Genomic DNA, 24061 nt, shown 5'->3' on the forward strand with positions numbered 1-24061 from the left:
TTGAATACGGGGTTTTTGCATCCTAGGGCTGGAAAGTTTATTTCTGTAGCAATAAAAGAAGTAAAGAAAGGACACAAGTATGTTAGTGTACTCAGTATGCAGTCAGACTGCTGCTTATCTACCTCACTGCCCCATTCCCCAATGATGCTGTCATGTTGACACTTAAAACTCCAAGTCCCATCCTCTCCTGCCTGTGAAACAGATTCAGCTAAAACCTAACGGACTACGACAGATGTCAGCACAGGTTCTGCACTTTTGTTAGCAACACCTTGTCAGGACTGTCTGTTTCCCTGGTAAATATTTATCTGTAACCCTTGTGCTGTCTTAGATGACCCCCCCCCCCCCCCCCTTCCATTGACGTGTTCTCCCTACCATGACAAAGGTGGATAAAGGTGGAAAGATTTCATGTAATCCATGGACACCAGTGAAGATCACAAATCATTGAAGAAAAAAGGTTCAGAGCACTGTCTAGTGGGTCTAGATGACCCAACTCCCAATGGTAAAGTGCCTAGGATAGAACAAGGGTTAATTGCAGATAAAATTACTTTTAGGATCAAAAAGGGCAGAAGTATGTATCTTCTGCACTAATGGCATTTATTAATGAACTCATCTGTTTTTTGTAATATGCATAAATATAGTTATCTGGAGTAGAAGGACACTGGAAGAAACGGATGTTTTTCTATTCAGTCATAATCTGTCTTTGGTTTGCTTTTAAGTACAAGATTACAGGAAGTTGTGCTTTGCTTGCTATGCCGCACACACAATAATGGGTTGTAATGTCATTTTGTGAGCCATGTTTGGGAACAGATTCTGTCTTTTTTGTCTAATAAAAACTAATGTTAAAGCTTTTCTCGCCTTAAAACAAAAGATTTGTTGAAATGTTGCTAAAGGAATCTAGTATAATCCTGAAATTAGAGTGTTTGCTAAGATCTAGTGTAGTCAAATGAAAAGATATGGGGGTCATTTCCTCATGACCTCTGGAAGAGCAGGACATGGGGGGGGTGGGATTCTCCACACATGGCTCAAAGTGTGCAAATAAAAGGCATACAGTTGCTCTCACACCCATGCCACCAAATGAAGAGGTCCATACTCCCACACCAATGGCAGCCTCTGCTCTGTTTATTTTGTGGCTGTCTACAGCCCCCCACCAGTCTACCCCCATCTCCCCACATCCATGTTTATAAATCTTTTGAGGCCCGGGGGGGCCTGTGAAAGGCTAGTTAAAGAACACGGCATCCTAACGGTCTGGAAAGGATATGAATAGGAGCGTGGATGGATGGGGGCCACGGCTGCAGTGACACAAACAGTCTTATTGTGTTTGTCCCTTGCTTGGTTTTTCACACGCGTGTTCTCACACACATCTGTGTGTGATTAGATGTCGTTTGATGGCTTGTGTTCCCCCTCAAATCCAGAATGAATGCAGCACACTGGTTTCCAGTGTTTCTTGGCCCTGTGCTCATTCAGCTCTCTGCATTTGGATTGAAGTGTGAGGGGACCTGAACCGTGCTGTTACTCCCACTCTGAAGGTGTTTCTCTGACTGAACCTTTCTTGTTGTCCTCAGGACCTGTCCTGCTTTGAAGACCCCTCCACAAACTCTCTGTTCTCTTCTCCGGCTGACTCTCTGTCAGAGTATGCTGATACCCAGCCGTTCATCACCACGGCCGACTCGGTCCCCAGGCTCTGGGACGTCAACACTAGTACCACCACTGCACCAGCACAGAGCCATTTAGAGGTCAGTAGTGAAGTCATTAGCAGAAAAAACTAGTTATTAAACCAACCTCTCTACCTGTGGTTGTGTGCCGCAGACCTTTTCCAATAAGTTGATGCTTGTTCTCACAAAGGTAGACAGACTTTAGCAAACAATGATGGTCTAAGGTTTTTCATCCTGGAAAGATTGAGGCTGTTTTATCTCCCTGTCACGTCTCATTTGATTTCTTTTGATTCTTCTGCAATAAATGACGTCACTTCTGCTTCAGCTAAGCTTAAACCAGAACCTTTGTCAAATGTTGGTGCAAAACACTATGTTTGTGCATTTTAGTCTCATTTAACTTGAACAGATAGTCATATTTTAATAAGCTGGTTTAAGGAGCTGGTTGTGAGTTATGTTTGTTTGAAATAATTAGTTCTATGAAGTGAAATGAATTTCATAACAGAAGCTGCTCATCACGCCTGTTGTATTACTTGGTGTTACACACTTAGAAGCCTGGGTGATTAAACTCCCTGAAACTGGGATGCTAAATGTAAATCTGCACTACAGACCTATTTTCAAACATGTCAGAATCTAAATTGTATGGGCTGAAGCCAACAAATATATATATTTTTTGGTTTTCACAATATCAGCCCTTTTTTCAAATCTTGAATCACCACTTCAGAATTAAACATGAATCCTACCAACAAGTAGAAGTACCTTGATACTGTTTTGCCGTCTTGAGGGCTTCGTTTAGTTCATGGTGAAGCCCAGTTTATTAAAATATGACTGTAGAAAATGGACATTAGTGTTGAAAGCCTAAAACATTTCTGTGGTAAATTGTGTTATTGTCTGTTATTTGTGTGTTGTTTCTACCAACACTGCTGTTTTGTAACTCTGGGAAGGCAGCTTTGTCAGTGCGGCGCCTGGATCTTTCCCGTGCTGCTGTACAACTCTTGTTCAATTTGATGAGTCCAGAGATATCTTCGATATAATCAGAATCCATTTATTTCTCCTGCTCTCTGAAAGCCTTTTATGTTGGGCTTTTCATTTTGCCCTCATTTCATCCATTATGTTTCCAGACATGCCACCGTTTTATCTCCTCTGTTAGACTCGCTGCCTTTTCAATGCCAGACAACAAATCACTTTTTGCCCATTGCCACTCCATAAAACATCAATGAAGTGACCACTCATGTGGAGAGAAAAACACACAATTAATTCTTGATTTTTAATCTGTTTTCAGTTTGTATCCCATTGGTTCTTGTGTTGATTTAAGTTGACTTTCTTTTACCGTATGTTTTGTTGACAGCAGAATGGCTTCAACAAGTTTCACGGCTTGACCAGTTTGGAAGAAATAAATGCTATTATCACCACTCCACCTTTAGGATTCCAGGTAGTCAAACCAAATCCTGCATTCTGATGTTAGAAACAAAGCAAACTCTCTCACTTTCCTGTCAGTTTAAGGTCAGATTGTGTTTCCCTCTGAACACAATCTGACAGGAATATGTGGACAATGTTTAAATTGAATGCAAATGTAAATGATTACGGCCTTATCTGGACGTCTGTAAACCACAGATAATGGAAGCAATGTTCCGTATAAATACATATTTGATGGTAATTTAACAAAATAAATAGCCCTTGAATGACTTTACCTTTTTTCTATGAAAAGATTGAGTCTCTGATAAAACATTCTGCCACCCACAATCCACTTTTTTTCCACATTTTCTCATTCATACTTCAAGCTTTTATTTATTCTGTCAAAACTATGATCCCTTTATTATCGCTGAACCATGTTCCTCCTTGGATCCGTTACATTCAGAAGGTTTCTGGTCTTTTTCCGCCTCAGACAAACCAGCCACCAGCAGAAGAGGAGGAGGATGCTGAGGTGGAGGAGACAGAGGAACTCGGACATGTTGACACGTATGCTGAGTACAAACCCTCTAAATGTATGTCAGCTTCTTCTCTTTCATATGCTCTTCTACATTTTGTCTGAGCAAGTCTTGCAGTTAAATTGTTTACACGTCATTCTCTCTTGTTCCCGCTTCAGCCACTATAGGAATTTCTCATCCTGACATAGTGGTGGAAACCAACACACTGTCCAGTGTCCCTCCTCCTGACATCGCATACACCCTGTCTATACCTGAGTCGACCATTAACAGTGGCCTGCTGTCTGCTCTGCAGTTGGAGGCCATCATCTATGCCTGCCAGGTACCCAGAATGCTCCACACATAATCCACTGGCAAACATGCGGCACTCTTTCTTCATACGTGTGTTTGTCTTTTCATTGTTTCTTCAGCAACATGAGGTGATACTTCAGAACAACCAGCGAGCGGGGTTCCTCATAGGAGATGGGGCGGGCGTTGGAAAGGGGCGCACTGTGGCAGGAATCATTCTTGAAAACTACCTAAAAGGGCGGAAAAAAGCACTGTGGTAAGAAAAACCCTGACAGTGATGCCAGAATACATTTAGTTATTTCCTAAAGCGACCAGCATTTATGTGAGAATCGACATGAGAGCGCCTGTGCTTATACTGACATAATGAGTACAACAGGAACAATAGACGTCAAGTCTGTAAGGTTCTCAATCATCCAGGTGACGCCTTGAATGGAAGTCACAGCATCTGGACCTAAAGCAGATCTGGGCATTGTCCGACCCAGGGGCCGAAAACGTCCCTTTGCTTGACCTGGACGTTCAGCATTAGGTTTCTAAGAAATTACAAAACAAACACATTTCCAGCCTTCGTCAGATTTGAGCAGATCAAGATCGGCAGTCTATAAAGAGCACCTAAACTGTGTGCGGGATCTTTAAGAACTGCTGTGCAGCAAATCAAAGGTCTCGCTGTCCGGGCGCACCGTGACGAGGAGGATCGAGGACATCCCGGGAAATCTGGAACCTCAGCTGAAAAGTCGAGTGGCGAGTTTGGACTGTTTTTCCTTGGTTCTGAACGAGAGCTGTGATGTCCTTTACACGGCGCAGGTAATTGTGTTCGTTGGTGGGATAGCGAGATCACGGAGGAGCTGGCTGCAGTACGCTCACCGAAAGGCACGACAGCGACAAGCGATCTGTCCCCGCAGGCATTACCAGATGAGATTGAAATTCTATATAAGGCTCCATAGCAAAAATAATTGCCCACCCCTGACTTCTAGTCCTCTTTCTTTGAAACGTTTGTGAGCAGCAAAACGCTTCAAAGAAAGCAGACTTTAAGTCCAGATGGCGCAATTCAACTTTAAGGCCTACTTTACGGACATTTTCGGCATGTTCAAAGCTGAGGAATTTAACCCTCAACCATCCTTTGGGACAGTCCCATCTATTCAAACAAGTAGTTGTGGAGTTAGATAAGCTAATTCTGCTACATCGCCTGTTTGTCCTGATGGAGGATCCCTCTTACATTTGGACACCTCTGAGGTTTCTTCTTTTTTTTTTACGGAATCCGTAAGAAGGAGGGTCTAAGGGTAAAAAAAATCAAATAAAATAGTTTAGTCTGTTAAGTTTAGTTTAGCCATTTCCTATTGAATTCTATGACTTCATGTTCTTTATGATTTCATGTTTATTAAACTAATGACCGGTATGAAGTCTGTTGAAATGACTTTTGTCCACTTGTTTGCTCTTGTCATACAGGACAGTTTTCATAAAAAAAACCTGTGACTGATTTTTTGTTTCCGTCTTTAGGTTCAGCATATCCAATGATCTGAAATTTGATGCAGAGAGAGATCTCAAAGACATAGACGCACCAAATATTCCTGTCCATGCCTTGAACAAGGTAAGGGCTTTGAAAAGGTGCTGCTGCACTGTCGATGCATCAGGCAGAAGATAAATAAGATATTTGAAATGTTCTGGCAGATAAAGTATGGAGACACAGCTACCTCAGAAGGAGTCCTGTTTGCCACTTACTCTGCGCTGATAGGAGAGAGCCAAGCAGGGGGGCAGCATCGCACAAGAATTAAGCAGATCCTCGACTGGTGCAGGCCAGACTTTGACGGAGTTGTATCTTTTTTTACGTTCCAAGTCGACATTCAGTTTGCTTTTTTCTGAACCACCTAACGTGACAGAGTGGACTTCTTCCACAGTGTGTCTTCTGTTTGCCCTTGACCTTTCACCACTACAGATTATTTTTGATGAATGCCACAAGGCCAAGAATGCAACGTCTACAAAGATGGGGAAGGCAGTGCTCGACCTGCAGAACAAGCTGCCACGAGCCAGAGTCGTGTACGCCAGTGCGACAGGTGAGCTGCCGTGTCATCAGGCGCCTTAAAAAAACAAGGATTTCCTTTAGAACGTGTTTTTTTTTCTTCTGTCAGGTGCCTCTGAGCCAAAGAACATGATCTATATGAGTCGCCTGGGGATTTGGGGAGAGGGCACACCCTTCAGAACCTTTGAAGACTTCCTGCATGCCATTGAGAAGAGGTATGTAAGAGGAAATACCCATTTATGTCTCCAAGCTCCCATGAGTCATAAAGGTTTTCTGTTTTATGGTTCCATAAGTGAAATATTGTATTTTGGTCTTTGCAGAGGTGTTGGTGCAATGGAGATTGTCGCCATGGACATGAAAGTGAGCGGGATGTATATCGCCAGACAGCTGAGCTTCTCAGGTGTGTCGTTCCGGATTGAAGAGATCGGTCTGGACAGCGACTTTAAGCAGGTTTACAACAAGGCTGCTAAACTGGTGAGTCTCAAACCGTTCCCAAAAGCTCTGCTTGTCTTGTTCAGCTTTTTCAAACAAAAGAAAAACAAACCCCATCTGAATTGTGTGTCTAGTGGGCGGAGGCTCTGCAAACGTTCATGCGAGCAGCTGACGAGCTGGGTCTGGTCAGCAGGAAGTCTCTGTGGGGGCAGTTCTGGTCAGCTCACCAGCGCTTCTTCAAGTATCTCTGCATTGCTGCCAAGGTCCGCTGCCTGGTGGAGCTGGCCCGAAAGGAGCTGGAGGCAGGAAAGGTCTGCACCACACCTCTGTCCTACCTGCACAGTGTCAAACCAAGCAGAAGAATTACCAACTCCTCTCATCCTTCTGCTGTGTGGTCTTGATGGGGGGGGTTAGAAGTTAAGCAGTGCAAACATGCTACTTTGTAAGAATTTAAAACTCAATTAAAACATATTTAACAGACTAGATGGGTCAAATGATGGAAGGGAAAGTTCACACTGACAGCTGAAAGCCACAACGTACATGCAAAAAGAAACCAAGTTTGTTACCCTAGACAAGGCTTTACATGAAAACCCATATTCAGGACATAAAACTCAACAAACAACTGGTGCTGAACTGACTGACAAACCCCAAAGCCTTAAGCCAATGTAAAGGCTAGAGGCCGACGGACTCTGAGGTCAGGAAAGAACAAAGCAGTGGAACCCAAGTACTCAGTTACCATGAAGGTGTGTAGAAGCTCAGGATCAGAACCACTGATCTTAATATCTGAACTGTAATAAAACACAGAGAGGAAAAGACTGTAGGTTCTCTGATAGTTGATGTTGATATCAAAGTGCAGAGCAGAAGTCTCCCTAAGGCTTAAGTCAGAAGATTTAGTGTCTTACCTTCACTTCTCCTCTGGCTCTTCAGTGCATTGTCATTGGGCTGCAGTCTACAGGAGAGTCACGCACCAAAGAGGTTTTGGATGAGAACGACGGGCATCTGGACCGATTTGTCTCTGCAGCAGAGTGAGTGAAGGAAATGCTCTACTTCATTGTCTCTCTGTCACATACCGTCAGCTGGTTTTAGCATCTTCACTACACACACAGGAACCAGGAAGAAGGCCAGGAAGCTAAAGGTCGTGTCACAGAGCCACCATGTACATTTTGCACATTTTCCATGTATAAAATCTCGGTCTTTTGTGACACATACTAAATATACATAGTTCCTAAGTGTTTCTTGCGTTTGTCATTTGTCGCTGTGCGCTAATGTCCGCTGAGGGTTTCGGCCAATGGGTGTCAACATGAATTCAGTTTTGAGCTGTTTATGATTATTTAACGTAGTTTTTACACAATTGTGCTTGGTTTTTGTGAGATCCATACACAAATTTGTGGCTTTTAACAATCGTTCCACTTGTGTCTAACAGACTTTTCACACATTTACCACTGATGTATAACTTTTACATTCCGTATCATATCATGTTCAAATGACGTACTTGATGCACAAATCACTACTGAATCGCATATAAACAGCGCAATAGTCGACAATAGTCACGCGCCGTTTATGTTCTACGTTGATTTACGTGTTCTTTGCGTGGTTTGTTCGTACTTCCTCCGTGGTTGTAATGTGGTTCATTTGTGATACATCTGTGAAAATTTCATGTAAAAGACCACAACTTCTTTCACATTTTTCACATAAATTCACATATGAGCAACTTTCATCCATGTAATATGCACAACCTGTAGGTAGTGGCTGCGTGACGCTTTGGTTTTATTTCAAGATTCTGTTTAACCTGTAAAAAAGTCATTCAGGAATAAGGAAACAGAGCAGCAGTGTGTTCTCTGAACTTGATTGACTCTGAGGCCTTGAGTCTGGTTCTATCAGATCAGATAACAGTATGTTCATCTGTGTGTCTACACCTGACATCTTGGATGTGCCGTGCATCTGTCACGACTCCCATGTGGTGTTTTGATTTCTCTTTGATCAAGTCAAAGCCTTTTCTCTCCCCCCTTGTTTTCTCTCCAGGGGAGTCTTCCAGTCTCTTGTAACAAAGCATTTCCCCTCTGAGAAACAAAGGAGGGAGAAAGCCCCGGGGAATAAGAGAAAACGTAAGAGGAAATGCCTTCCTTTGTGGTCACAGGTTTTATCTTTGCATGTAGCAAATGTATTTGTATTTACTTATGCATTTATGACTTTTCTGCTGGCCTTCTTTAACAGTTGGCTTTTTATTCATTTTATTAATAAAAGATTCACATGTTCCTTTACTTATTCTTGGTGTTTTGTTTTCATATTCCAGTATCTTGTCTTGTAAACCAATCAGGCAAACCAAGAGGTCGTCAGCCTAAGATGGCCAAGCCGCTTGTGGACACGAGCGGCGTGATCAACATAAGTGATGACAGTAGCAGTGATTCTGACGGCATAGACACTGACTCCAACTCCTCCCCAGATTCCCTGCAGGACAATGACGACGTCATCTTTGTCACCCAAACCAACTGCCAGTCTGGTAAGGCCTTCTGTCAGCACATCCATGTGCAGACTTGACCTGCAAGACTTCTGCAGTCAGCTTCTCCTCTGGTTTGCCCTCATAGCCAGGATAGAAGAGATGAAGCTGAACCTTCTAAACAAAATAGCAGAACTGGGAAAAGAACTACCTCTCAATACCTTGGATGTGCTAATTGATAAATTTGGAGGACCAGACAAAGTCTCTGAGGTATGGGCCTTCAGCTAGTACCTGAGCTTTCAGTTCCTGTTGGGGTTGAGAGCAGTTTTCTCCAGAACGTGTTGTAAGTGGCGTCTGGTCCTGCAGATGACTGGTCGTAAGGGTCGCGTGGTGAGACGTCCCGATGGAATCGTCCGTTACGAGTCGAGGGCTGAACAGGGATCCACAATTGACCACATCAACATCAAGGAGAAGGACCGCTTCATGAGTGGAGAGAAGGTACGCTAACCCTCTTCTCTCTACAGCCCTCCTCTGAATGACTGTCCTGATAACCCTTCTCTGTTTTCTGCAGTTGGTGGCCATCATCTCTGAGGCGGCCAGCTCTGGGATTTCCCTGCAGGCAGACAAGCGAGTGAAGAATCAGAGGCGCAGGGTCCACATGACTCTGGAGCTGCCTTGGAGTGCAGACCGGGCAATTCAGCAGTTTGGTAAGCCAGGAAATGGAACCTGACAATGGGCCTTTCAAAGCTAGCAGGGCTGAGAAAGGCCTGTGTGTTTCCCTGTTAAAGCTGTTTCACAGAAAACTGACGTATGACTTTTTTTAAGCTTCTGCTTAGCAGGAAAGATTGCCTGCATGTTTTTATACAGGATGCTGCTGTCTGTGTCTGGAAATAAAGCTGAATAAGTCTGTGACATGACCACTAATAGGCAGCTTGAATGCAATAATTCATAAATTAGCAAGTGACTTGGTAGATGATGACACCTGTTGGAAGACCGGTCAGGCGAGTTTGGGAGCTGTTCCTTCAGGGCTCTGCAGAGCAGATTCACTGTACAAGCAACGACCACCTTAAAAACAGTCTTGCTTTAACACTGCCGACATTACAAAAGTTATGCTTCAGAACAAGACGTTCAATTAGCCAATTTTCCTCAGAGTATCAGCACTAGTTGTTTGATTCTTCATCATGACTTTGTTCAAACGCATTGAAGTGTTCTTTCCTTCTACTCTATTAATAATAGAGTTTTACATGCTAGCGCTGCCACACTCAAACTCTACATTAAATGTTGCTATTGTTGTCAGATGTCGAGCAAACAAAGAGCTTCGTTTTCTGCCACGGCACGACTTCTACAGAAAAAGTCTGTTTGTGTTCACAACAGTCAAACACGTCAAACAGGAGGATCCTCTTTCTGAGCAAACAGGCTTTGCTCTTCTGTTGTTCGGCGTTCCCTTCGCTTTCTGCATTTTCAAACTGTTTTCTTTTTCAATCAAAAGATATTGAGATTAATTATCTTGTGTTGCTGAAAAGAAGTCAGTCTTGTTCTGTCGTAGACTTTCCTCATTCTGTTGTTCGTTGTAGAAACACGGCGGTCACTTGCTATATCACACTTCAGCGTTTGCGGTCTCGCGGTTTCATTGTCAGTTTTCCATGCTTTTTTTTTTAAACAGCGCCTTGTGTTCTGCGTCCTGATTGGCTGTAGACCTTGTCAATCAGTCTCCTCTATGTCATGTCTCCTGTACAGAATGCGTCTAGTTTGACAGATTTACTGAAATCTTTAATCGTGATCAAATGTTAGTTTTCATTCATTAATACTGGACTTAGTTTTCTATGAAAGTTAGAATGTTGAGTTTAAACCAGAGAGAAAAGTGTGAAAATGTTCATGTCTCTATGAGAGAACGGGGATGCAGTGTGTAGTGAGGAGTTTTACAGCCTTAAAACACACTTTGTGTATTTCACTTACTACAGGTTATCTTTAGAATGAGGGATCACTGTTCATCACATTCAAGGCTTTCAACCAAAAAGTGAGAAGGCATTGTGGGTGTCTGCTTTTGGGAGGCGTTGGTCTTCATCTTACCGAAAAACCAGATTGAGCAGAAAGTGGAACTGACTTCTTCCCGTTGTGTTTCCAGGTCGAACTCATCGGTCCAACCAGGTGACAGCGCCGGAGTACATCTTCCTCATCTCTGAGCTGGCAGGAGAGAGGCGGTTCGCTTCCATTGTGGCTAAAAGGCTGGAGAGCTTAGTGAGTACATCAGCCAGCCACTTTCTTTAGCGCTGTTTCTATTAGGAAGAGTTGTATCTTAAAGGAGAACAAACATTTCCACCTTCTTCTACGAGGACAGAGAAGAAAAGTGTGTGTCGGTGTGCGTTTGTCCTGCTCCTCTCGCCTCCCCAGCTGTCCTCCGTCTGTGGGATCTCCCCGGCCTGACGGCACTCCACAGAACCTCTTTTCCTCCTGGTTCCCTTTTCTGCACAACCCTCAGGAGGTGCTCAGTCTTTCCAGCTCACAGTGGAACAGCAAAAGAGCACGTCTTGATGATTTATTAGGCTACCCCTATTTTCCATCATTATTGATGCATTTCTGCCCTTGTAGTCGTTCATTTCCATGGCGACACAGCGTGACACTTGCTCCAGAGAAAATGCTGGAAGAGTTCCTTGGAAATTGTGGTTTCCGGGAAGTCATTCCATGCTTTATCAGCCCAGGGTGGTAAATGTGTATCAAGAAAGGCTCACATTTCATGTGGCTGCTTGCCTGATGAAGTGATAGGAGACACCCAACACGCACAAACCCGGCTCAGCTGAACAGCCAGGTAGCTCTGGTTGCTTTCAGCTCCAGGAAGGCTGCGTAAAAACGTTCTGCCAAGATGCCAAACTTTGTTATAGCTCTCCATTTCTTACAATTCAAGACTTACCTGCTGCACATCACATTCAATGACTGTTTAATTTTCTACAATATTGATGAAGTCACCTGGATATTTAAATGTCTGCAGACAGTCTGACTGTCAGACTCATTTAGCATGTGCGTTTGAAAGGAAAACCTCTGTGTTCATTTTATCTGCTTGTTGAGAATCCATGCAGAAAGCTGCTGGAAGGCTGAGGCGCTGGTTAATGCAGGCACACCTGCATTAACTTAACTTATTGACACAATGAACTTTATTGAATCATTGACATAACTTGTTCATGGGTGGGGGGGGGTGACAAAAACTTCAGGGTTTGGTGGGACAGACACTAGTGAGAAAGGTGGACGTGTAAAGGTCGTGTCACACAGCATATATGTACATTTTGTGCATATTGCACTTATGAAAATTGGTGATACGTGAATCTACGTGGAAAAAGTGAGAGAAGTTGTGGATCTTTATGTGTCAAAGCTACCCTAAGACGTATAACCACAAAACCATTTAAAAAATACGGAAAAAGTACAAAGAAACCACGCAAAGAAAACCTAAATCAACGTAGAACATGAACCGTGTGTGATTATTGCACTGTTTATATGCAATTTATTAGTTATTTATGCGTCAATTATGTAATTTTAATGTAATTCGTGCACCATATATGCGATATTAAAGTTATACATCAGTGGTACATACGTGAAAAGTCGTAGAAAGCCACAAATTTGCACAATTGTTTAACATTTCCACAATAATTGTGTATAAACTACAAATACGCATCAACTGCATAATTCCCACCGACCAAAAATTTTGAACAGATCAAAACCGAATTCATGCTGTCCGAGACCCTCGACGGACATCTGCTCACATCGACGAATGACGAACACAAGAAACACTTGTGAATTATCACGCATGTATCATGAAAGACTGAAATGTCATACGTGGAAAATGCACAAAATGTACGTAGTGGCTGTTTGACACGGCCGTAACCCTTGTGCTATCTTAGATGACCCCACCCTTACATTGACGTGTTCTCCCTACCATGACAAAGGTGGATAAAGGTGGAAAGATTTCATGTAATCCATGGACACCAGTGAAGATCACATATCATTGAAGAAAAAAGGTTCAGAGCACTGTCTAGTGGGTCTAGATGACCCAACTCTCAATGTTAAAGTGCCTAGGATAGCACAAGGGTTAAGGGGGAGTTTCTCTGTCCAAACAAGGATGGAGAACAGTGGAAGGGAGAGTGGTACTGAACGAAAACTCGACCATGTGATGCATTTAGTCAGCTCTATGATGTGACCTGTAGTCCTTACTAGAGCTTTAGCTGTTCTACAAAAATGATCTGAAACCAAATAGTGTTCCTGTTTGCATCACTGGAAAGTCTCCAGGTTGAGTCCAGGTTGATGACCTGTTGACTTGTTTGCTGTGCAGGGTGCATTGACCCACGGAGACAGAAGAGCAACGGAGTCCAGAGATCTGAGCAAGTACAATTTTGAGAACAAGGTGGGTGAAATGAGCAAGCTCTGGAAATGAGACCTAAATGTGATTAAAATGTCTTTTTTTTTTAAACAGCTTGAGTTTTTCATGTTGCTTTGACTTTCCTCTCTGCAGTATGGTACAAAGGCTTTAGATAAAATCACCAAAGCTATTCTCGGATACATAGATAACAAGGTGCCCCCTCCCAAAGGGTACCCTGAGGGGGATGCCATGTTCTTCAGAGGTAGGTTGGGCACCGCTTGTCTCAGAACAAGACTGGCTGGTAGTGTTTTGTGATTTGCCACAATAACACCTCTCTAATTCCAGACATGAAGGTGGGAATGATGGATGTGGGCATTTTCTGTAAGGAACCTCGCTTTGGAATCAATACAGAGAAAGGTATGGTACCTGAGGAAAAGGCTGCCACTGTAGCATGTTTATCAGCTGTGTTCAGCTTTCAGCTCTAAATTTCTGCTTTCCATCCCAGATTGCAGCATCACCAAGTTCCTGAACCGCATCCTGGGCCTGGAAGTTCATAAGCAGAATTATCTTTTCCAATACTTCACTGATAACTTTGATTACCTGATTGAAAAAGACAAGAAGGAAGGAAAGTACGACATGGGAATCCTAGGTACAGTGACCTCATCTTAATGTAAAATAATCTTTATTTTCATTACATTTTATGATTTTCAGTACACAGACATTAAATGCACAGAAACGAAAGGCTATACAGATTCTAAACAACCAGTTTAGTAAAGTGAATGACAACAGATGACCTGAGCCTGGAAAATCAGCTAGTCCATGTGTGGGCTTTGTATTTTACTGAGTCTTTCTTCTTTGAATGTCTTTTTTCATTCTGTGTCCTTTGAATCTGGCAGATCTCGCCCCAGGAAACGATGAAATTTATGAGGAGCTGCAGGAAACCTTCCTGACACCTGGAAATCCCCAGGATGGACAGGTTGTTCTTTATAAGGTAGGAACATCCTTCCAGTATTTCATTCCTTTTCAAACTCATTTTCAAAGTCAAGTCAAAGTCAGCTTTATTGTCATATATGCTGCACACACATGACATACAGCGCAGATTAAATTACTTTCCTCTCGACCCACAGTGCAAGCAGCTTATAAAATAACAATTATAAGAAGAAGAATAACAGCAATCTAACTAGTGCAAAAGAGCATCTGCTTTCTTGTATGATGATTAGAGTTATAGATGAAGTCTTGCACCCTCGTACATGTTTGGGTTTCAGGGGTTCAGAGGTCAATGAGGGGAGGGGTGGAGTCTCCATTTTTACTATCAAATCTACAGCCCTTTGTATTACTGTGCATATAAAGGTGCTCAATGAATAAAGATTGACTGAAGGACATAGTGAGAAGCAAAATGTTTCATTGGCAAACTGCTGCTTGACCCAACAGGTGAGTGTAGCTATCAGCTTCATTAGCAGGGTGGGGCTTTGAGCGATGACACTTGGCAGCCTGCAGTTATGTGACAAAGCCCACGGCTGCAGAGCCACCACAGCTAGTAGTTGCACAAGATAATTACTGGTATTGTGTGCTATTAGATGCCAAGTACAGGCTAACGTACTTTTGACATTTGAAAGCGTTCTCTCAAAGAGAAGCCACCATCTTGCAGCGAGTTGCAAGCAAACAACACCCCGCACTGATGTTAAGACAAAGCTCACTCAGATCTAACTCCATTGGCAATTTTGGAGAGTTTAGAGCCACTCCAGCTATTGCTGATATGCATAAAGCTATTTTAAATGCTCCTAATATTGTAAAACCTTTTAAGGTGTGAAAATACGGGTTTCTTGTGTTTTGTGTTAAAGCTTTATGGTCTGATCTGTTAATAAAGCGATTTCATTTTCTTCTGACAGATACAGTTTCTATCCGGCCTGTGTTGTTGTAGATGATGCGGGCTTAGCTAAAAAAAAGACTCAGTTTGGCAGTAAAACTGTAACATGTTTCTTTTTTAAATCTATTTGTCTGCAGATCAGTGTGGACAGAGGTATGCCCTGGGAAGAGGCGTACAGTAAATCGCTCAATCTCAGTGGAAGTGATGAGGGATTCTATCTTTCCCTGAAGGTAAGACCTGAGGATCCATGAACCCTGCTGAAACCAGGGTTTGGTCTAGAACTAAACTAGACTAAACTGTCCCCCCCCCACAGCTGCGAGGTAGCCAACCATGTGTGCTGCTGGCTGAGCAAGGCAGAGGGAAGAACTTCATCGTCTACAAGCCCAACATTGGCAAGCAGGCCCATCCTGAGAGCCTGGAAAAGCTGATGCAACGATACCGAAAGGTACTAGTACTTTATCTTTTTTCTTTTGTTTCTTATCCTACATGTCCTTAATGTCCAGAACAATGATGTTCTGAGAGTCTGAGTCTCCAAAATGTCTGTGAATTTAATTTAAAATTTTACTGCCCCCTTGTGGATTTTTAATGTTACTAAAGTATTTCAGACCTCTGAAGATTGACCGGGGGGGGGGGGGGGGGGGGGGGGTTATGTAGCCCTTGTGCTATCCTAGGCACTTAAACATTGGGAGTTGGGTCATCTAGACCCACTAGACAGTGCGCTAAACCTTTCTTTTCAATGATTTGTGATCTTCACTGGTGTCCATGGATTACATGAAATCCTCTTCACCAATGTAAGGACCGGGTCATCTGGTCCCCATAGGATAGCACAAGGGTTAGTTGGCCACCAATTGTGCAAAAGATAAGACGTCTGTAGTGTTTATCATTGTTAAACTTCAACTATGAGAGACAGAATGGAGGAGGGGAATTCAGAAAATCCCATTTAAGCTTGACGTGAAGAAATCAACTGTGTGAGCAATTATTAGGAAGTGGAAGACATAGAAGCTTATAGTGCAAAGAGGTCACTGACTTTCTGCAGTCAGTTGCTACAGAACTCCAAACATCATGTGATCATCAGATTAGTCCAAGTACAGCACGCAGAGAGTCAGTCCATGTCAGAGCAACTGCATCCAAGCCACACATCACCAAGTGCAAAGCATTGGATGCAGTGGTGTAGAGCACGCCACCACTGGACTCTAGAGCAGTGGAGACGCCTTCTCTGGAGTGATGAATCACACTTTTCCATCTGGTAAACTGATGGACCAGTCTGGGATTGGAGGTTGCCAGGACAACGGTACATCTGGGACTGCATTGTGCTGAGAGTGAAATTTGGTGGAGGAGGAATTATGGTGTGGGGTTGTTCTTCAGGACTTGGTTTGGCCCCTTAGTTCCAGTGAAAGGAACTCTGAATGCTTCAAGATACCAAAACATTTTGGACATTTCCATGCTCCCAACCTTGTGGGAACACTTTGGAACACCTTTGGGATGAATTAGAGCAGAGACTGAGATCCAGGCCTTCTCCACCAACATCAGTTTGTGCAATTGTTCTTTCAGGTCACTGCTGACGAAGCAATGGATAGCTGGAAGAGCCAGTTCGACTTCTCTTTTAAGAAGTGCAGTCATGCTAACTGGTAAGTAGACATGTGCAAAATTCATGAAATGTTGTGTTAACTTTGGGAAATTCAGTTTTGAAGTCTTTCCTCATTAAATGTTCCAGAGCAGTGGTCCCCAATCTTTTTTAGGTCACGGACTGGTTAAATGATCTGAACGGGGCCGAGGTTTACGTTTAATATATTTAAACTTCCGGTTTCTAAAAAAAATATTTTTCATGTTAAAAGGCTACTACAAGAAATTTAGTTTAAAAATCAAACATTTGTTAGTTGTTGTTGTTTATTTACACATGACAAAGATTCAATTTCGTACAAAGATTTTATAAAGAATTCAATAAAAGCAACATTAAAGTTTTTTTTTCATAGAACACCATTATAACACTGAGGACTCAGATCATCTTACAAAGCAGAAGATTTATCAGCGTTTTTTTCACATAAATCCTGACCAGGGCTCGACATAGCCATTTGTCCGCTGGCCCGGTCCTGTTTTTCGAGCAGTGCGGACCACAAGACTTTACTTTTCACTTGTCCGCTCGGGCCACTAAAATATCTAACGGTTTATATATTCTTCACCTTTTTCAATAAAGTAAATTTTGCGAAAACGTGTAGATTTACCTCGTCTTCATAATTTAGTTTTTCTGCTAGTCCTGTGTTCAGACTTCAAGGGTTTCTATGGGAAACCTTTGATCACTTCTCCTTCTCTCCCGCCTGCGCGCGCTCGGCTTTCACTGCCGAGCACCACGCGGCACGCGCTCACTACTTTTTTTTTCAAACTTTATTGAATGTAACAATTCAATACAAAACAATGTTAAACAGCAACAACGAAGGCACAAGCCAGTGGGTTATTATTACATTTGATTATAAATCCGACAACGTCACTGAAGAGAGACTGAAGCATGTCAGAGATGTGGAAGACATGGCAGGAATAGAAAGGAATATGTTGGATGGAGTAGTGGGTATAATTAGTAGTATGGACAGCAAGATATTTAATGAATGCATTGAAGATGAAACTGTATGCACTAAGCTTTAAGCTGAATGTCAAAGAATCAAAGGCAACTCCAAATACCAGAATCTCAGACTCAAATGCAGTAGAATGTTAAACTACTTAATTTTGTTTTTCTTTACAACACTGTAAGCAGTAAGTATTTCTAGTTAGCTGAATGATCTCAGTTAGACCTGCACAATATGAGGAAAACTCGCGATATGCGATATCAGAGATTAAAATTGCGATAACGATATAATTTGCGGTATATAAACAAACAGCAAAATAACCAAATAACCATTCCCAGTTTGAAAATTATACTCCAAATGACCCACGTTGACATAGGTTACAAACATCTAACATAACAGGGCTCCATCTGATTGGTCAACAATGTGAAGGCGTCCATCCGATTGGTCAAATGCATTAAGGGATTTATTTGATTCGTTAAATGGTTCGAGCTGCCATAAGATTGTTTTAACACATTTAAGGTTTATGATTTATTGCGATATTTGCCGTTAAAAGCACCATGAAAACTTCTGAACTAGTGTTACCTACTACACTGCAGTGCTCTCTTCAAAACATCTGAAACAGACTAGAGCAGATTTAAGTTTGATATGGTCCATTTTCAGTCATTGAAAAGTGTAGAAATAAGTGATGTCACCAGAATGCACCAAATTGCACCATATTAAAAGTTTCCGGGGGGGCAGGCCCCCGGACCCCCTAAAGTTGCAAGCACCTGCGGAGCGGCGGGTCCCGCTATGCGCGGTGTCGGGCCAGTAACTTTCAGGCAGGGCCAGTAAGTTTCAAAAACTACTGGCCCTGTGGGCCAGTGCAAATTTCTGGGCTATGTCAACCCCTGCTGACTCATTGTGTATTTATTTTTATCACAGGAACATCTTCTGTGCTAATGTTTTTGAACAGCTGCCTTCCTAATTCCCCCCTAATCTTCCTCTTACAAGTTTCCTCAGATCAGAAACATCTTCAGCGGGTTGGCAACTTTATTTGATTGAATCTTCATTCTCTGTCAAATGTTTGCTGCTGGTTTAAACTTAGACTTTATGACAGATTATGAGAGATGAAAGATTTTCCCTTTCAGGTCAAAGTGGATGCTAACAACCAGACGCTAACTTTAGCCGCGTCCCACTTTTAAGGTGTGGTGGAGAAATAAAGTCAAATAAACTGACCTAATGGTCGTAAAACTAGTATTTAAAAAATTATATAATGATAAACATGAATCCACCACATCTGTAACTTTATTATCTGCATGTTTGAAACACTGAAGTCAGTCGCTGCGTATCAGGCAGAGCGAGCAGCTTCTGGTTCGTGAGAACAACGGTTTCAATAAATCCATATTTGGAGGAAAACTCCTGGTTTTGTCTGTAAACAGCAGATTTATGTTTCTTTAAAGTTGAAGGCTCTTCTTTAGTTTCCTCGCTGACTCTTTTCTTCCAGTTGAAACTTTCCAAGTAAGTTTTTTTGTTTGTTTTTCATTAGCTTGTTAGCTTTTTAGCTTTGGGCTACTAACTTAGCAGCCCAAGCAGCTGCATAAAGTCACATGACACGTCAATACAGACAATGTGGTGAACAGAATCCAATAGTTTTCCAAAAGAAAACCTCCTTTAGTATCAGAAAATAAACAAAACTGAAATGATCTAAGTTAGAGTGTGTAAGCAAGTTATCCATGGCCCGGTGGTTGGGGACCGCTGCTCCAGAGGACTCATAGATCAGTTTAGAACCTCTAGAGATAAATGTCATTTGAAGTTGAACATATCCTAAAAGTCCTCACTGACTTTGCATTTGTTCTTTTGTTCTGCGTTGCGCCCTGCAGGAACGGGAAGTGTAAGAAAATCGAGGAAGGTCAGGAGTGTCTGCAGGGCATGCGCCTGCGTCAGTACCACATGCTGTGTGGAGCTTTGTTACGGGTGTGGAAGCGGGTGTCCGATGTGGTGTCGGACATCACAAAGTCCAGCATCCTGCAGATTGTGCGTCTTAAAACTAAGCAGCATAACAAGCAAGTTGGTAAGTAGATCCACAGCTAGAAGGCATTCGTGTACAAACAAGATACCAACATTTTTGTGAAACAGCACATTACTACAGTACTACTGAGCACTACTGCAGTACTACTGAGCATGACTGCAGTACTACTGAGCAGTACTGCAGTACTACTGAGCATGACTGTAGTACTACTGAGCATGACTGTAGTACTACTGAGCATGACTGAAGTACTACTGAGCATGAATGCAGTACTACTGAGCATGACTGTAGTACTACTGAGCATTACTGTAGTACTACTGAGCATGACTGTAGTACTACTGAGCATGACTGTAGTACTACTGAGCATGACTGTAGTACTACTAAGCATGACTGTAGTACTACTGAGCATTACTGTAGTACTACTGAGCATGACTGCAGTACTGCTGAGCATGACTGTAGTACTACTGAGCATTACTGTAGTACTACTGAGCATGACTGTAGTACTACTGAGCATGACTGTAGTACTACTGAGCATGACTGCAGTACTGCTGAGCATGACTGTAGTACTACTGAGCATGAATGCAGTACTACTGAGCAAGACTGAAGTACTACTGAGCATGAATGCAGTACTACTGAGCATGACTGTAGTACTACTGAGCATTACTGTAGTACTACTGAGCATGAATGCAGTACTACTGAGCATGACTGTAGTACTACTGAGCATTACTGTAGTACTACTGAGCATGACTGTAGTACTACTGAGCATGACTGTAGTACTACTGAGCATTACTGTAGTACTACTTAGCATGACTGTAGTACTACTGAGCATTACTGTAGTACTACTGAGCATGACTGCAGTACTGCTGAGCATGACTGTAGTACTACTGAGCATGACTGTAGTACTACTGAGCATTACTGTAGTACTACTGAGCATGACTGTAGTACTACTGAGCATGACTGTAGTACTACTGAGCATGACTGCAGTACTGCTGAGCATGACTGTAGTACTACTGAGCATGAATGCAGTACTACTGAGCAAGACTGAAGTACTACTGAGCATGAATGCAGTACTACTGAGCATGACTGTAGTACTACTGAGCATTACTGTAGTACTACTGAGCATGACTGTAGTACTACTGAGCAATACTGCAGTACTACTGAGCATGACTGTAGTACTACTGAGCATGACTGTAGTACTACTGAGCATGACTGTAGTACTACTGAGCATGACTGAAGTACTACTGAGCATGAATGCAGTACTACTGAGCATGACTGTAGTACTACTGAGCATTACTGTAGTACTACTGAGCACTACTGCAGTACTACTGAGCATGACTGTAGTACTACTGAGCATGACTGTAGTACTACTGAGCAAGACTGAAGTACTACTGAGCATGAATGCAGTACTACTGAGCATGACTAGTACTACTGAGCATTACTGTAGTACTACTGAGCACTACTGAAGTACTACTGAGCATGAATGTAGTACTACTGAGCATGACTGCAGTACTACTGAGCACTACTGCAGTACTACTGAGCATGACTGTAGTACTACTGAGCATGACTGTAGTACTACTGAGCATGACTGTAGTACTACTGAGCATGACTGAAGTACTACTGAGCATGAATGCAGTACTACTGAGCATGACTGTAGTACTACTGAGCATTACTGTAGTACTACTGAGCATGACTGTAGTACTACTGAGCATGACTGTAGTACTACTGAGCATTACTGTAGTACTACTGAGCATTACTGTAGTACTACTGAGCACTACTGCAGTACTACTGAGCATGACTGCAGTACTACTGAGCACTACTGCAGTACTACTGAGCATGACTGTAGTACTACTGAGCATGACTGTAGTACTACTGAGCATGACTGAAGTACTACTGAGCATGAATGCAGTACTACTGAGCATGACTGTAGTACTACTGAGCATTACTGTAGTACTACTGAGCATGACTGTAGTACTACTGAGCATGACTGTAGTACTACTGAGCATGACTGTAGTACTACTGAGCATTAATGTAGTACTACTGAGCATGACTGCAGTACTGCTGAGCATGACTGTAGTACTACTGAGCATGACTGTAGTACTACTGAGCATTACTGTAGTACTACTGAGCATGACTGTAGTACTACTGAGCATGACTGTAGTACTACTGAGAATGACTGCAGTACTGCTGAGCATGACTGTAGTACTACTGAGCATGAATGCAGTACTACTGAGCATGACTGAAGTACTACTGAGCATGAATGCAGTACTACTGAGCATGACTGTAGTACTACTGAGCATTACTGTAGTACTACTGAGCATGACTGTAGTACTACTGAGCACTACTGCAGTACTACTGAGCATGACTGTAGTACTACTGAGCATGACTGTAGTACTACTGAGCATGACTGTAGTACTACTGAGCATGAATGCAGTACTACTGAGCATGACTGAAGTACTACTGAGCATGAATGCAGTACTACTGAGCATGACTGTAGTACTACTGAGCATTACTGTAGTACTACTGAGCATGACTGTAGTACTACTGAGCACTACTGCAGTACTACTGAGCATGACTGTAGTACTACTGAGCATGACTGTAGTACTACTGAGCATGACTGTAGTACTACTGAGCAAGACTGAAGTACTACTGAGCATGAATGCAGTACTACTGAGCATGACTGTAGTACTACTGAGCATTACTGTAGTACTACTGAGCACTACTGAAGTACTACTGAGCATGAATGCAGTACTACTGAGCATGACTGCAGTACTACTGAGCACTACTGCAGTACTACTGAGCATGACTGTAGTACTACTGAGCATGACTGTAGTACTACTGAGCATGACTGTAGTACTACTGAGCATGACTGAAGTACTACTGAGCATGAATGCAGTACTACTGAGCATGACTGTAGTACTACTGAGCATGACTGTAGTACTACTGAGCATGACTGTAGTACTACTGAGCATGACTGAAGTACTACTGAGCATGAATGCAGTACTACTGAGCATGACTGTAGTACTACTGAGCATGACTGTAGTACTATTGAGCATGACTGTAGTACTACTGAGCATTACTGTAGTACTACTGAGCATGACTGTAGTACTACTGAGCATTACTGTAGTACTACTGAGCACTACTGCAGTACTACTGAGCATGACTGCAGTACTACTGAGCACTACTGCAGTACTACTTAGCATGACTGTAGTACTACTGAGCATGACTGTAGTACTACTGAGCATGACTGAAGTACTACTGAGCATGAATGCAGTACTACTGAGCATGACTGTAGTACTACTGAGCATTACTGTAGTACTACTGAGCATGACTGTAGTACTACTGAGCATGACTGTAGTACTACTGAGCATGACTGTAGTACTACTGAGCATGACTGCAGTACTACTGAGCATGACTGCAGTACTGCTGAGCATGACTGTAGTACTACTGAGCATGACTGTAGTACTACTGAGCATGACTGTAGTACTACTGAGCATGACTGTAGTACTACTGAGCATGACTGAAGTACTACTGAGCATGAATGCAGTACTACTGAGCATGACTGTAGTACTACTGAGTATTACTGTAGTACTACTGAGCATGACTGTAGTACTACTGAGCATTACTGTAGTACTACTGAGCATGACTGCAGTACTACTGAGCATGACTGCAGTACTACTGAGCACTACTGCAGTACTACTTAGCATGACTGTAGTACTACTGAGCATGACTGTAGTACTACTGAGCATGACTGAAGTACTACTGAGCATGAATGCAGTACTACTGAGCATGACTGTAGTACTACTGAGCATTACTGTAGTACTACTGAGCATGACTGTAGTACTACTGAGCATGACTGTAGTACTACTGAGCATGACTGTAGTACTACTGAGCATGACTGCAGTACTACTGAGCATGACTGCAGTACTGCTGAGCATGACTGTAGTACTACTGAGCATGACTGTAGTACTACTGAGCATGACTGTAGTACTACTGAGCATGACTGTAGTACTACTGAGCATGACTGTAGTACTACTGAGAATGACTGCAGTACTGCTGAGCATGACTGTAGTACTACTGAGCATGAATGCAGTACTACTGAGCATGACTGAAGTACTACTGAGCATGAATGCAGTACTACTGAGCATGACTGTAGTACTACTGAGCATTACTGTAGTACTACTGAGCATGACTGTAGTACTACTGAGCACTACTGCAGTACTACTGAGCATGACTGTAGTACTACTGAGCATGACTGTAGTACTACTGAGCATGACTGTAGTACTACTGAGCATGACTGTAGTACTACTGAGCATGAATGCAGTACTACTGAGCATGACTGAAGTACTACTGAGCATGAATGCAGTACTACTGAGCATGACTGTAGTACTACTGAGCATTACTGTAGTACTACTGAGCATGACTGTAGTACTACTGAGCACTACTGCAGTACTACTGAGCATGACTGTAGTACTACTGAGCATGACTGTAGTACTACTGAGCATGACTGTAGTACTACTGAGCATTACTGTAGTACTACTGAG

The 24061-nt window shown here is 42.6% G+C and overlaps 1 protein-coding gene across 6 annotated transcripts in view; it reads left to right on the forward strand.

Annotated features, from left to right (window-relative positions):
• Positions 1-24061, forward strand: part of sbno2 (strawberry notch homolog 2) — a 68133-nt gene that overhangs the window by 39864 nt on the left and 4208 nt on the right. For 3 of the 6 annotated variants that reach the window (XM_023953937.1, XM_023953942.1, XM_023953943.1), the window contains 27 exons: positions 1563-1733; positions 2998-3081; positions 3535-3634; positions 3736-3896; positions 3985-4118; positions 5357-5447; positions 5528-5671; positions 5793-5910; positions 5986-6091; positions 6197-6350; positions 6443-6619; positions 7236-7333; positions 8331-8413; positions 8602-8808; positions 8894-9015; positions 9112-9243; positions 9317-9452; positions 10871-10983; positions 13064-13135; positions 13244-13352; positions 13436-13507; positions 13596-13739; positions 13987-14081; positions 15095-15187; positions 15271-15402; positions 16509-16585; positions 19375-19565. In XM_023953937.1, coding sequence (XP_023809705.1) covers positions 1563-1733; positions 2998-3081; positions 3535-3634; positions 3736-3896; positions 3985-4118; positions 5357-5447; positions 5528-5671; positions 5793-5910; positions 5986-6091; positions 6197-6350; positions 6443-6619; positions 7236-7333; positions 8331-8413; positions 8602-8808; positions 8894-9015; positions 9112-9243; positions 9317-9452; positions 10871-10983; positions 13064-13135; positions 13244-13352; positions 13436-13507; positions 13596-13739; positions 13987-14081; positions 15095-15187; positions 15271-15402; positions 16509-16585; positions 19375-19565 — 3316 coding nt within the window. The remainder of the gene's footprint in view (positions 1-1562; positions 1734-2997; positions 3082-3534; positions 3635-3735; positions 3897-3984; positions 4119-5356; positions 5448-5527; positions 5672-5792; positions 5911-5985; positions 6092-6196; positions 6351-6442; positions 6620-7235; positions 7334-8330; positions 8414-8601; positions 8809-8893; positions 9016-9111; positions 9244-9316; positions 9453-10870; positions 10984-13063; positions 13136-13243; positions 13353-13435; positions 13508-13595; positions 13740-13986; positions 14082-15094; positions 15188-15270; positions 15403-16508; positions 16586-19374; positions 19566-24061) is intronic. The other 3 variants (XM_023953940.1, XM_023953938.1, XM_023953941.1) reach the window with 3 other exon arrangements.

The sequence above is a fragment of the Oryzias latipes genome, chromosome 4 (genome assembly GCF_002234675.1).
Source record: "Oryzias latipes chromosome 4, ASM223467v1".
Lineage (NCBI taxonomy): Eukaryota > Metazoa > Chordata > Actinopteri > Beloniformes > Adrianichthyidae > Oryzias > Oryzias latipes.